Raw genomic sequence first — 14475 nt, forward strand, 5'->3', positions numbered from 1 at the left:
GAGCGTTGGTGTGGGTGAGCGTTGGTGTGGGTGTGCGTTGGTGTGGGTGTGCGTTGGTGTGCGTTGGTGGGGGGGTCCTTACCGTAGTGGGGCGGGGGGGGGGGGGGGGGGTCCTTACCGTAGTGGGGCGGGGGGGGGGGGGGGGGGGGGGGGTCCTTACCGTAGTGGGGCAGGTGCTCCGTGGGGAATGACCAGGAGCTGTCCAGACTGGGGGGTCCCGGGCAAACTGGTAGGAAGGCGGCATGGAGCGCTGCAGGGTGGGGGGGTAGCCGGGGCCCAGGGCCTGGTGGAGGGACGGGGGCCCCAGACCTGGAGGGGGGGGAGACGGTGAGGGAGGAAGAGAGGGCATGGGGGGTGGGGGGGGGGCGTGTCTCAGGGTGGGGGGGGCGTGTCTCAGGGTGAGGGGGCATGTCTCAGGGTGGGGGGGGCGTGTCTCAGGGTGGGGGGGCGTGTCTCAGGGTGGGGGGGGGCGTGTCTCAGGGTGAGGGGGCGTGTCTCAGGGTGGGGGGGGGGGCGTGTCTCAGGGTGAGGGGGCGTGTCTCAGGGTGGGGGGGCGTGTCTCAGGGTGGGGGGGGGGCGTGTCTCAGGGCGGGGGGGGGGGGCGTGTCTTACCGTAAGGCGAGCCCGGTAGCCAGACGGGGGGCGGGGCTCCGGGGCGGGGCATCCAGGGGTGGGAGGCGAGGGCGGGGTCGGGGGCCCAGCGGCCCGCCCCCCCGGTCACCATCAGGTTGGAGGTCATGAGGCCGGGGGCCAGCGGGGCGGGGTGCATCTGGGTGAACTCCGCCAGCTCCTTGGACTCCCTGTGGGGGGGGGGGGGGGGGGGGGGGGGGGGCGGAGTTACACACCTGCACCAACGGGACACACACACACACACACACACACACACACACACACACACACACACACACACACACACACACACACACACTACCTGAGCACTTTCTCCTGCTCCCGCTCCAGTCTGGCCGACAGCAGCCGGTCGTCATGGTGACGGTCGTCATGGTGACGGGAGCGGCCCTCCCCACGGCCATCATCTGGAGGGGGGGGGGGGGGGAAGATGTTTACAGTAAAGGATAGACTGTCTACAGTTAAGATATTTACAGTAAAGGACAGACTGTCTACAGTAAAGATGTTTACAGTAAAGGATAGACTGTCTACAGTAAAGATGTTTACAGTAAAGGACAGACTGTCTATTGGACCGACATGTTTACAGTAAAGATGTTTACAGTAAAGGACAGACTGTCTATTGGACCGACATGTTTACAGTAAAGATGTTTACATTAAAGGACAGACTGTCTATTGGACCGACATGTTTACAGTAAAGATGTTTACAGTAAAGGACAGACTGTCTATTGGACCGAAATGTTTACAGTAAAGATGTTTACAGTAAAGGACAGACTGTCTACAGTAAAGATGTTTACAGTAAAGGACAGACTGTCTATTGGGCCGACATGTTTACAGTAAAGATGTTTACAGTTAAGGACAGACTGTCTATTGGACCGAAATGTTTACAGTAAAGATGTTTACAGTAAAGGACAAACTGTCTATTGGGCTGACATGTTTACAGTAAAGATGTTTACAGTAAAGGACAGACTGTCTATTGGACCGACATGTTTACAGTAAAGATGTTTACAGTAAAGGACAGATTGTCTACAGTAAAGATGTTTACAGTAAAGGACAGATTGTCTACAGTAAAGATGTTTACAGTAAAGGACAGACTGTCTATTGGACCGACATGTTTACAGTAAAGATGTTTACAGTTAAGGACAGACTGTCTATTGGACCGAAATGTTTACAGTAAAGGACCGACTGTTACAGTAAGATGTTTACAGTAAAAGGTACAAGGACTGTCTACAGTAAAGATGTTTACAGTAAAGGACAGACTGTCTATTGGACCGACATGTTTACAGTAAAGGACAGACTGTCTACAGTAAAGATGTTTACAGTAAAGGACAGACTGTCTACAGTAAAGATGTTTACAGTAAAGGACAGACTGTTTACAGTAAAGATGTTTACAGTAAAGGACAGACTGTCTATTGGACCGACATGTTTACAGTAAAGATGTTTACAGTAAAGGACAGACTGTTTACAGTAAAGATGTTTACAGTAAAGGACACGTTTACAGTACAGTGAGTGCGTACCTTTGCTCTGCATCAGGGCTCTCTGGCCGTCGCCTCCGTTCTGCTTGCTGCTCCCGCTGTCCCGTTGCCGAGCGACCGCCACGGCGATGCCCACGGGGGGGTGGCGGACCTCCCCCTCCCCCTCGCGGCCGAAGGACCGGGCGCTGTCCGGCCGGTCCTGCTCCCGCTTCAGCGGGGGGGGGGGCATGCGGCCCGCCCCCCCCGCCCGCTGCCGCTCAGCCTCCAGCCGCACGCTGCCCAGGCCCCCGAAGGGGCCCCGCGCGTCGGGGGCCGCCGGCCGGGCCCCCGCCTCCGGGGGGAAGGTCCCGCTGTACTTGATGAGGCTCTGCATGGCCGACACCTCCCCGGGGGCCCCGCCCGCCTCGGGCCCCCGCTCCCCGGGGGGGCCGGGGGCGCCGGGGGCCCGCGGGTACAGCGCCGCCGACGGGTCCAGGTAGCGCGTCTTGGCCCCCCCGTCCTCGCCGCCCCCCCCGGCGGCCCCCGGGCTGGGCAGGGCAGGGGGGCGGGGGGACTGGCGGGGGAGGGGGGTGCTGAGGGGGGAGGGGGCCCGGTGGGGGGGGGCGTGTCCGTGCTGAGCAGCCAGGGCGGCCATGTGGCTGGCGGCGTAGCTGGCCAGCGGGCTCAAGCTGCTCCACTTGGGCTCCGAGCCCGGCCGCTCCAGGCTGAGCTGCTGCTGCTCCAGGCGCTGCTCCAGGCCCAGACGCTGCTCCAGGCCAGACGTTGTTGTTGCTGTTCAGGTGCTGCTCCAGGCCCAGGCGCTGTTCCAGGCCCAGGCGTTGCTGCTGATGTTCCAGACCCAGACGTTGCTGCTGCTCCAGGCCCAGGCGCTGTTGTTGTTCCAGGCGCTGTTCCAGGCCCAGACGTTGTTGTTGTTCCAGGCGCTGTTCCAGGCCCAGACGTTGTTGTTGTTCCAGGCCCAGACGTTGTTGTTGTTGTTGTTCCAGGCGCTGCTCCAGGCCCAGACGTTGTTGTTGTTCCAGGCGCTGTTCCAGGCCCAGACGTTGCTGCTGCTCCTGGCCCAGACGTTGTTGCTCCAGGCGCTGCTCCAGGCCCAGACGTTGATGTTGTTGTTCCACGCGTTGAAGCTGCTCCAGGCGCTGCTCCAGGCCCAGACGTTGCTGCTGCTCCAGGCGCTGCTCCAGGCCCAGACGTTGTTGCTGCTCCAGGCCCAGACGTTGCTGCTGCTCCAGGCGCTGCTCCTGGCCCAGACGTTGCTGCTGCTCCAGGTGCTGCTCCAGGCCCAGACGTTGCTGCTGCTCCAGGCGCTGCTCCAGGCCCAGACGTTGCTGCTGCTCCAGGCGCTGCTCCAGGCCCAGACGTTGTTGCTGCTCCAGGCCCAGACGTTGTTGCTGCTCCAGGCGCTGCTCCTGGCCCAGACGTTGTTGCTGCTCCAGGCCCAGACGTTGTTGCTGCTCCAGGCGCTGCTCCTGGCCCAGACGTTGTTGCTGCTCCAGGCGCTGCTCCTGGCCCAGACGTTGTTGCTGCTCCAGGCGCTGCTCCTGGCCCAGACGTTGGTGTTGTTGTTCCAGGCGTTGAAGCTGCTCCAGGCGCAGCTCCAGGCCCAGACGTTGTTGCTGCTCCAGGCGCTGCTCCAGGCCCAGACGTTGTTGCTGCTCCAGGCCCAGACGTTGTTGCTGCTCCAGGCCCAGACGTTGCTGCTGCTCCAGGCGCTGCTCCTGGCCCAGACGTTGCTGCTGCTCCAGGCCCAGACGTTGTTGCTGCTGCTCCAGGCCCAGGCGCAGTGAGTGTTTGTTTGTGTCACGTCCGCTTTCCGGGCCGAAGCCTGATTGGCCGCCGAGCCCAGAGGAGGAGGAGGAGGAGGGGGGGTCCGGCCCCCGTCTGCCCGAGGTCCCGTTGGACCGGATCACAGAGCCCTCCTCCCTCGGGCTGGAGGCCTCCCGGGCCGGGGGGGGACGCTCCACCTGGCTCCGGTCAGGGAACCTGGAGACGTCCCTCTCTCTCTCCCTGTCTCTCTCCCTCTCCCTGTCTCTCTCCCTCTCCCTGTCTCTCTCCCTCTCTCTCTCTCTCTCCCTCTCCCTGTGTTTGTGGTCCCGGGCCTGAGAGGCGATCTGGATGGGCCCCGCCCGCTCGTCATAAACCTCCACTGAAGGCACGTATGTGGGCGCGGTCACTCGCTGCTCCCTGGTTGGCTCCCGCGCTGTGGGGGGGGCGTAGGCCAGGGAGAGGGCCCCGCCCCCAGAGGGCGAGGGGGAGGAGGGCGCTGGGGAGGAGGAGGAGGGGTGGAGGGGGGGGGGGCACGCCGTAGGGCGCGGGGAGCGTCCCGGGCTCCGCCCTCCTTGTCCGGTCTCTGTCCGTGTGTGCGTTAGTCTGTGTGTGTGCGGGGGGGAGGGGCCTGGGGGGGCTGGGGGGGTGGCGGTGGGTGTGGCCGGCGAGCTGCGTCCGGACTCCGCCCTCCTCCCCCCCCCGCCGCCCCTCCCCCTCGGGGCCCGGGTAGGGGACGTGTTGGGAGGAGGAGGAGGGGGGGCGGGGCGACGGGGCGCGGTGCGGGGGCTGGGGGGGGGGCTGCTGGTGGAGGTGGAAGGGCCAGCTCTGCTCGCGGCCCCGCCCCCCCCTCTCGGCCCCGCCCCTGCCGTCCTGGGTCAGGTCCACCACGCTGTAGGGCCACGCCCCCTCCTTCAACCGCCCCCTCTCTCTCTCTCTGTCACCGTCTCTCTCCCGCCCCCTCTCTCTCTCTCTGTCGCCGTCTCTCTCCCGCCCCCTCTCTCTCTCTCTGTCACTGTCTCTCTCCCGCCCCCTCTCTCTCTCTCTGTCACTGTCTCTCTCGTGCTCCCTCTGTCGTTCCCTCTCTCTCTCTCGCTCCCTCTCGTTCTCCGGGTCTACCCGGTACAGCTGGTCCCGGCTGCCGTCCCGGGAGGAGCGCTGGGGGGGCGTGGTGCTGGGGGGGAGGGGGGCGGGGCCGGAAGGAGGCAGGAGGGCTGATTGGCTGATGGAGGCCGGCAGGTAGAAGCCCTCTGCAACGAACAGACAACTGGATGAGAGGGGTCTCCATGGCAACCACTGAATGGACCGGAGGGGGGGGAGGGAGGAGAGGAGGGGGGGGAGGGAGGGAGGGAGGGAGGAAGGAGAGGAGAGGAGGGGGAGGAGGAGAGGGAGGGAGAGGAGAGGGAGTAGGGCTGAACGATTTATAGTTTTTTTGCGATTTCAGACAACGCGATCTCGTGATCGCCAAAGCCGCGGTTTCTTCCGTGTTCCTGACTGACCCGAGATCTGTTGTCAACTATTTATACCGGCACTTGAGAAATCACCACAGGCATTTGCACGACGAGTGCATGACAAAAAAGTCCGGTGAAAAGTCTCCCCCCGTCAACAACTCCGCCCGCGGACCCTGTTATGATGTAATGTCCCCAACTAATGTAAAGCAACTGGCCCGCCGGCATTTCAGCGTTAACGCGTTGACGCGCGTCTCGGCGCGGTAACCCTGGAGCGTCAACTCCGACAGATCGCAACCCCCCCCCCCCCCCCCGCCCCCCCGTCAACAACTCCGGCCCGCGACTTGTCCAAGACCCACTGTACAGTTTGACACCCCTGGTTTACAGAATAGATGTGTAATATGTGGGTGCTGCTGAACCATAGCCCACCTGTTATGTCTGACATATTTAGGTAGGGTCATTTTATTTTAGTAAGAGTTTATTTTATTACCATTACTTTTCAATTTCATTTACTGTAAAGTTTCTTTTGTATTTTGTTTAACTCTTTTAACTTGACAAAATTAAAGATTTTTTGCATACATTTGAAATCAATTCTTACCTTTAGTTTTCATTCTTGCATTAGAGTAATGGCATGTAATGTTTTAATGGTATGATGTCATGTTTGTAAATATTACTGTTCATTGTGAATATTGCACTGAAACTTGATTTGAAGAAAATCGTGGATCAAATCGAAATCGCAATATCTACCAGAAAAATCGCAATTAGATCTTTTCCTGAAATCGTTCAGCCCTAAGAGGGAGGGAGGGGGAGGAGAGGGAGGGAGGGAGGGAGGGAGGGAGGGAGAGGAGAGGAGGAGAGGGAGAAGGAGAGGGGGGGAGGGGGAGGGAGAGGAGGGGGGAGACGGGGGAGGGAGGGAGGGAGGGAGGGAGGGAGGGAGGGAGGGAGAGGAGAGGAGGAGAGGGAGAAGGAGAGGGGGGGAGGGGGAGGGAGAGGAGGGGGGAGACGGGGGAGGGAGGGAGGGAGGGAGGGAGGGAGGGAGGGAGGGAGAGGAGAGGAGGAGAGGGAGAAGGAGAGGGGGGGAGGGAGGAGGAGAGGAGAGGAGGGGGGGGGAGGAGAGGGAGGGAGGGAGGGAGGGAGGGAGGGAGGGAGGGAGGGAGAGGAGAGGAGGAGAGGGAGAAGGAGAGGGGGGGAGGGGGAGGGAGAGGAGGGGGGAGACGGGGGAGGGACTGACCTTTGTGCGTGTCGTACAGCGGGTGTGTGGACAGGGCGGGGCCGTCCAGGTGTCCCAGGGTCAGGTAGGGGGAGGGGTACAGGCTGCTGGGCAGAGCCGGGTAGCCTGGGGGGGGGGACAGAGAGCAGTGAACAACAGGACCAGAGCCCAGCGGGCCCCCAGAGCCTACCCGTTACAACCGGCCACCAGGGTCGCTAGGGGTGGGGGGCCAAACCAAAACAACCTTTTCCCGGGGCCAGCTGCTCCCAGAGACGGTCTTTATATATAGCCGGGGGGAGGGGGGGGAGGGGGGAGGGGGGGAGACACCCAAGCCGGGCGTCCCGGCGCCAGGAAAAAGGTGCAGGCGTGACATTAGGTTAAAGTTAACAGTTTAAAGAACAGCAACTCTTAACCAGGTTAAAGTTAACACTTTAAAGACCAGCAACTCTTAACCAGGTTAAAGTTAACACTTTAAAGACCAGCAACTCTTAACCAGGTTAAAGTTAACACTTTAAAGACCAGCAACTCTTAACCAGGTTAAAGTTAACACTTTAAAGACCAGCAACTCTTAACCAGGTTAAAGTTAACACTTTAAAGACCAGCAACTCTTAACCAGGTTAAAGTTAACACTTTAAAGACCAGCAACTCTTAACCAGGTTAAAGTTAACACTTTAAAGACCAGCAACTCTTAACCAGGTTAAAGTTAACACTTTAAAGACCAGCAACTCTTAACCAGGTTAAAGTTAACAGTTTAAACGACTCGGCTACAGCAGACAGCGACCCGGCTGTCCACCGTAACACAACGCGGTAACACACCGTAGTAACACAACGCTGTAACACGCCGCTGTAACACACCGTAGTAACACACCACCGTAACACGCCGCGGTAACACACCACCGTAACACACCACTGTAACACGCCGCTGTAACACACCGTGGTAACACACCACCGTAACACGCCGCGGTAACACACCACAGTAACACACCGTAGTAACACACCACGGTAACACACCGTAGTAACAAACCACGGTAACACGCCGCTGTAACACACCACCGTAACACGCCGCTGTAACACACCGCCGTAACACGCCGCTGTAACACACCACGGTAACACACCGTAGTAACACACCACCGTAACACACCACCGTAACACGCCGCTGTAACACGCCGCTGTAACACGCCGCTGTAACACACCGTAGTAACACACCACCGTAACACGCCGCTGTAACACACCACCGTAACACGCCGCTGTAACACGCCGCGGTAACACACCACAGTAACACACCGTAGTAACAAACCACGGTAACACGCCGCTGTAACACACCACCGTAACACACCGCTGTAACACACCACGGTAACACACCGTAGTAACACACCACCGTAACACACCGTAGTAACACGCCGCTGTAACACACCACGGTAACACACCGTAGTAACACACCACCGTAACACACCACCGTAACACGCCGCTGTAACACACCGTGGTAACACACCACCGTAACACACCACGGTAACACGCCGCTGTAACACACCGTGGTAACACACCACGGTAACACACCACCGTAACACACCACGGTAACACACCGCTGTAACACACCGTGGTAACACACCACCGTAACACGCCGCAGTAACACACCACGGTAACACGCCGCTGTAACACACCACCGTAACACGCCGCTGTAACACACCGTGGTAACACACCACCGTAACACGCCGCTGTAACACACCGTGGTAACACACCACCGTAACACGCCGCGGTAACACACCACCGTAACACACCACGGTAACACACCACCGTAACACACCGTAGTAACAAACCACGGTAACACACCGCTGTAACACACCACGGTAACACACCACCGTAACACTGTAGGAGGCGAGGGGAGGAAGCGAGGCGAGGAGGGGAGGAGGCGAGGGGGTGAGGGGAGGAGGCGAGGGGGTGAGGGGAGGAGGCGAGGGGGTGAGGGGAGGAGGAGGCGAGGGAAGGAGGAGGCGAGGGGAGGAAGCGAGGGGAGGAGGCGAGGGGAGGAGGAGGCGAGGGGAGGAGGCGAGGGGAGGAGGAGGCGAGGGGAGGAGGGGAGGAGGCGAGGGGAGGAGGGGAGGAGGCGAGGGGAGGAGGAAGCGAGGGGAGGAGGAAGCGAGGGGAGGAGGTGAGGGGAGGAGGCGAGGAGAGGAGGCGAGGGGATGAGGGGAGGAGGCGAGGGGGCGAGGAGGCGAGGAGAGGAAGAGGAAGTGGAGCCAGTCTGAGGGAGGAACCACGAAGGACAGCGAACAATAACACTGAGGACCACACACACACACACACACACACACACACGGGAAAGAGTAGAAGGGCGAGATACGTGGAGGCCAAACAGAGAGAGAGAGGATCAGGTGACCGGCTCTGAGCCGTCGATGAGGAGGAGGAGGAGGAGGAGGAGGAGGAGGAGGAGGAGGAGGAGGGGAGGGGGAGGAGGAGGAGGAGGGGAGGGGGAGGAGGAAGAGGAGGAGGGGGAGGAGGAGGAGGGGGAGGGGGAGGAGCAGGAGGAGGAGGAGCAGGAGGAGGAGGAGGAGCGGGAGGAGGAGGAGAGCAGGAGGAGGAGGAGATGAAGGACGGCCGGGGCCCTATGTAGCACACGGCCCAGAGGAGCTGAGGAGGAGACAGAAGGAGGGGGGGGGGGGCTCCCAATATAGAGCAGGGGGGTGTGTGTGTGTGTGTGTGTGTGTGTGTGTGTGTGTGTGTGTGTGTGTGTGTGTGTGTGTGTGTGTGTGTGTGTGTGTGTGTGTGTGTGTGTGTGTGTACCTTCGTGGGCGTGCGAGCTCCACAGCTGGGCCATCTGCAGGTTGCTGGGATTGGCCGCTCTGTAGGCGGGGTCGGGGGTCAGGTGGGCGGGGCCCGGGTACCCGGACAGGAAGGGGGCGGCGCCCGGAAACACGTCGCCTGGAGACAGAACCCACGGTCACCTGACTGCAGGGCTAACGCCAGGGCTAACTGTAGAGCTAACTGTAGAGCTAACGGCAGGGCTGACGGCTAACGGCAGGGCTAACGGCAGGGCTAACGGCTAACGGCTAACTGCAGGGCTAACGGCAGGGCTAACTGTAGAGCTAACGGCAGGGCTAATGGCTAACAGCAGGGCTAACGGCTAACAGAAGGGCTAACGGCAGGGCTAACGGCAGAGCTAACGGCTAACAGCAAGGCTAACAGCAGGGCTAATTGTAGAGCTAACGGCTAACAGCAGGGCTAACAGCTAACGGCAGGGCTAACTGCAGGTAGCTCTGTAGCTAACTGCAGAGCTAGGCGCTAGCTAACTAGCGTGTCACCCACAGATAGCTCCGTCCATGTGTAGAGGTTCACCAGCCCATTGAGCCGTAGCAGAGCAGCCATTGGTCCTCATGTGACAGAGCGCTGTGTTCACATTCCTCTCATGGCTACAAATTGATTTTCTGCCATCACTCGCTTCTAATGACCGCTGGAGAGAAATATATACTATAGCCACACACACACACACACACACACACACACACACACACACACACACACACACACACACACACACACACACACACACACACACACACACACACACACACACACACACACACACACACACACACACACACGATGTGACAGAACCAGAACGATGACGACAACAATGTAATCACAGGGAGCCGCTGACTCCCACGCAGCGTAGACACACCCACAACACGCTACACACACCCACAACACGCTACACACACCCTCAACACGCTACACACACCCACAACACGCTACACACACCCACAACACGCTACACACACCCTCAACACGCTACACACACCCACAACACGCTACACACACCCACAACACGCTACACACACCCTCAACAACACGCTACACACACCCTCAACACGCTACACACACCCTCAACACGCTACACACCCCCTCAACACGCTACACACACCCTCAACACGCTACACACACCCTCAACACGCTACACACCCTCAACAACACGCTACACACACCCTCAACAACACGCTACACACCCTCAACAACACGCTACACACACCCTCAACACGCTACACACACCGTCAACACGCTACACACACCCTCAACACGCTACACACACCCTCAACACCATGCTACACACACCCTCAACACCACGCTACACACACCCTCAACACCACGCTACACACACCCTCAACACGCTACACACACCCTCAACACGCTACACACACCCTCAACACCACGCTACACACACCCTCAACACGCTACACACACCCTCAACACCACGCTACACACACCCTCAACACGCTACACACACCCTCAACACCACGCTACACACACCCTCAACACCACGCTACACACACCCTCAACACGCTACACACACCCTCAACACGCTACACACACCCTCAACACGCTACACACACCCTCAACACGCTACACACACCCTCAACAACACGCTACACACACCCTCAACACGCTACACACACCCTCAACACGCTACACACACCCTCACCACGCTACACACACCCTCACCACGCTACACACACCCTCAACACACTACACACACCCTCAACACGCTACACACACCCTCAACAACACGCTACACACACCCTCAACACGCTACACACACCCTCAACACGCTACACACACCCTCAACACGCTACACACACCCTCAACACGCTACACACACCCTCAACACGCTACACACCCTCAACACGCTACACACACCCTCAACACCACGCTACACACACCCTCAACACGCTACACACACCCTCAACAACACGCTACACACACCCTCAACACGCTACACACACCCTCAACACGCTACACACACCCTCAACACGCTACACACACCCTCAACAACACGCTACACACACCCTCAACACGCTACACACACCCTCGACACGCTACACACACCCTCGACACGCTACACACACCCTCGACACGCTACACACACCCTCGACACGCTACACACACCCTCGACACGCTACACACACCCTCGACACGCTACACACACCCTCAACACGCTACACACACCCTCAACAACACGCTACACACACCCTCAACACGCTACACACACCCTCAACACCACGCTACACACACCCTCAACAACACGCTACACACACCCTCAACACGCTACACACACCCTCAACACCACGCTACACACACCCTCAACACCACGCTACACACACCCTCAACACGCGACACACACCCTCAACACGCGACACACACCCTCAACACGCGACACACACCCTCAACAACACGCTACACACACCCTCAACAACACGCTACACACCCCCTCAACACCACGCTACACACACCCTCAACACCACGCTACACACACCCTCAACACGCTACACACACCCTCAACACGCTACACACACCCTCAACACGCTACACACACCCTCAACACCACGCTACACACACCCTCAACACCACGCTACACACCCCCTCAACACCACGCTACACACCCCCTCAACACCACGCTACACACACCCTCAACACGCTACACACACCCTCAACACCACGCTACACACACCCTCAACACCACGCTACACACACCCTCAACACGCTACACACACCCTCAACACGCTACACACACCCTCAACACGCTACACACACCCTCAACACCACGCTACACACACCCTCAACACGCTACACACACCCTCAACACGCTACACACACCCTCAACACGCTACACACACCCTCAACACGCTACACACACCCTCAACACGCTACACACACCCTCAACACGCTACACACACCCTCAACACCACGCTACACACACCCTCGACACGCTACACACACCCTCGACACGCTACACACACCCTCGACACGCTACACACACCCTCGACACGCTACACACACCCTCGACACGCTACACACACCCTCAACACGCTACACACACCCTCAACACGCTACACACACCCTCAACAACACGCTACACACACCCTCAACAACACGCTACACACACCCTCAACAACACGCTACACACACCCTCAACAACACGCTACACACACCCTCAACACGCTACACACCCTCAACACGCTACACACACCCTCAACACCACGCTACACACACCCTCAACACCACGCTACACACACCCTCAACACCACGCTACACACACCCTCAACACGCTACACACACCCTCAACACGCTACACACACCCTCAACATGCTACACACACCCTCAACACGCTACACACACCCTCAACACGCTACACACACCCTCAACACCACGCTACACACACCCTCAACACCACGCTACACACACCCTCAACACGCTACACACACCCTCAACACCACGCTACACACACCCTCAACACCACGCTACACACACCCTCAACACCACGCTACACACACCCTCAACACCACGCTACACACACCCTCGACACGCTACACACACCCTCGACACGCTACACACACCCTCGACACGCTACACACACCCTCGACACGCTACACACACCCTCGACACGCTACACACCCTCGACACGCTACACACACCCTCGACACGCTACACACACCCTCGACACGCTACACACACCCTCGACACACTACACACACCCTCGACACTCTACACACACCCTCGACACGCTACACACACCCTCGACACGCTACACACACCCTCGACACGCTACACACACCCTCAACACGCTACACACACCCTCAACACGCTACACACACCCTCAACACCACGCTACACACACCCTCAACACCACGCTACACACACCCTCAACACGCTACACACACCCTCAACACCACGCTACACACACCCTCAACACGCTACACACACCCTCAACACGCTACACACCCCCTCAACACGCTACACACACCCACAACACCACGCTACACACCCCCTCAACACGCTACACACCCCCTCAACACGCTACACACCCCCTCAACACGCTACACACACCCTCAACACCACGCTACACACACCCTCAACACCACGCTACACACACCCTCAACAACACGCTACACACACCCTCAACACGCTACACACACCCTCAACACCACACTACACCCTCAACACGCTACACACACCCTCAACACGCTACACACACCCTCAACACCACGCTACACACACCCTCAACACCACGCTACACACACCCTCAACACCACGCTACACACACCCAAAAACACCTAACACCCTCAACATCACGCTACACACACCCTCAACAACACTACACACACCCTCACAACACTACACACACCCTCAACACGCTACACACACCCTCAACACGCTACACACAACCTCAACACGCTACACACCCCCTCAACACGCTACACACACCCTCAACACGCTACACACACCCTCAACACGCTACACACACCCTCAACACCACGCTACACACACCCTCAACACGCTACACACACCCTCTACAACACGCTACACACACCCTCAACAACACGCTACACACACCCTCAACACGCTACACACACCCTCAACACGCTACACACACCCTCAACAACACGCTACACACACAGATTGCACGTTGGTCTGGTAAGGGTGCCATTATTTCCTCCGGCACAAGAGGCGGGAGTAGTTCAAATGGCTGCAAGCGATTGGCCACCAGCGGGGCTAGCTGGTAGATTAAACTGTTACCAAAACCAGTCGGCAGTAAAGCAAATACATCCTTTCTTTGGAGGAATTGCTCCGGGGCGAGTTTCAGTTTCAGCTTCCAGAGACAACCTGCCCCTGAAATCACTTCAAACAGCAGCGGCGGCTGCACCGACGGGCGGCGGTCGCTCCGCTCCGCCGGCCGCCATGTTGAGTGTAAATTGTAAACACAAAGCTGCTTGCGACGCTTCTCTGTCGTCATGGTGTTTAACCGGCCAATAGCGCGCCAGGTGAAAAAAGCCAGCTTGGTGATTGGTGCCAAAGGGATTGGGACAGGAAACAGGAGGATTAAAGCGGCTCCCTGCCGTCGCTCGGGACCAACTCCAACTCTCCCTAGGGCCCCGGGGCCGACAGCCTCCTGCGCCCGTCGTCG

The 14475-nt window shown here is 58.8% G+C and overlaps 1 protein-coding gene across 1 annotated transcript; it reads right to left on the reverse strand.

The window, feature by feature from the left end:
- Positions 1–160: 160 nt before the first annotated feature.
- On the reverse strand, positions 161–9884 carry tnrc18 (trinucleotide repeat containing 18; the record flags this gene model as incomplete). Its single annotated transcript, XM_084490387.1, is given in 11 exon segments — positions 161–185; positions 187–213; positions 215–309; positions 613–800; positions 932–1034; positions 2142–2870; positions 3460–4609; positions 4611–5113; positions 6543–6647; positions 9303–9440; positions 9821–9884. Coding segments are annotated over 11 exon segments (3127 nt in total), but the record flags the coding sequence as incomplete, so codon positions are not given.
- Positions 9885–14475: the final 4591 nt, after the last annotated feature.

This window comes from Micromesistius poutassou (assembly GCF_964030765.1).
Source record: "Micromesistius poutassou genome assembly, contig: SCAFFOLD_1367, whole genome shotgun sequence".
NCBI lineage: Eukaryota > Metazoa > Chordata > Actinopteri > Gadiformes > Gadidae > Micromesistius > Micromesistius poutassou.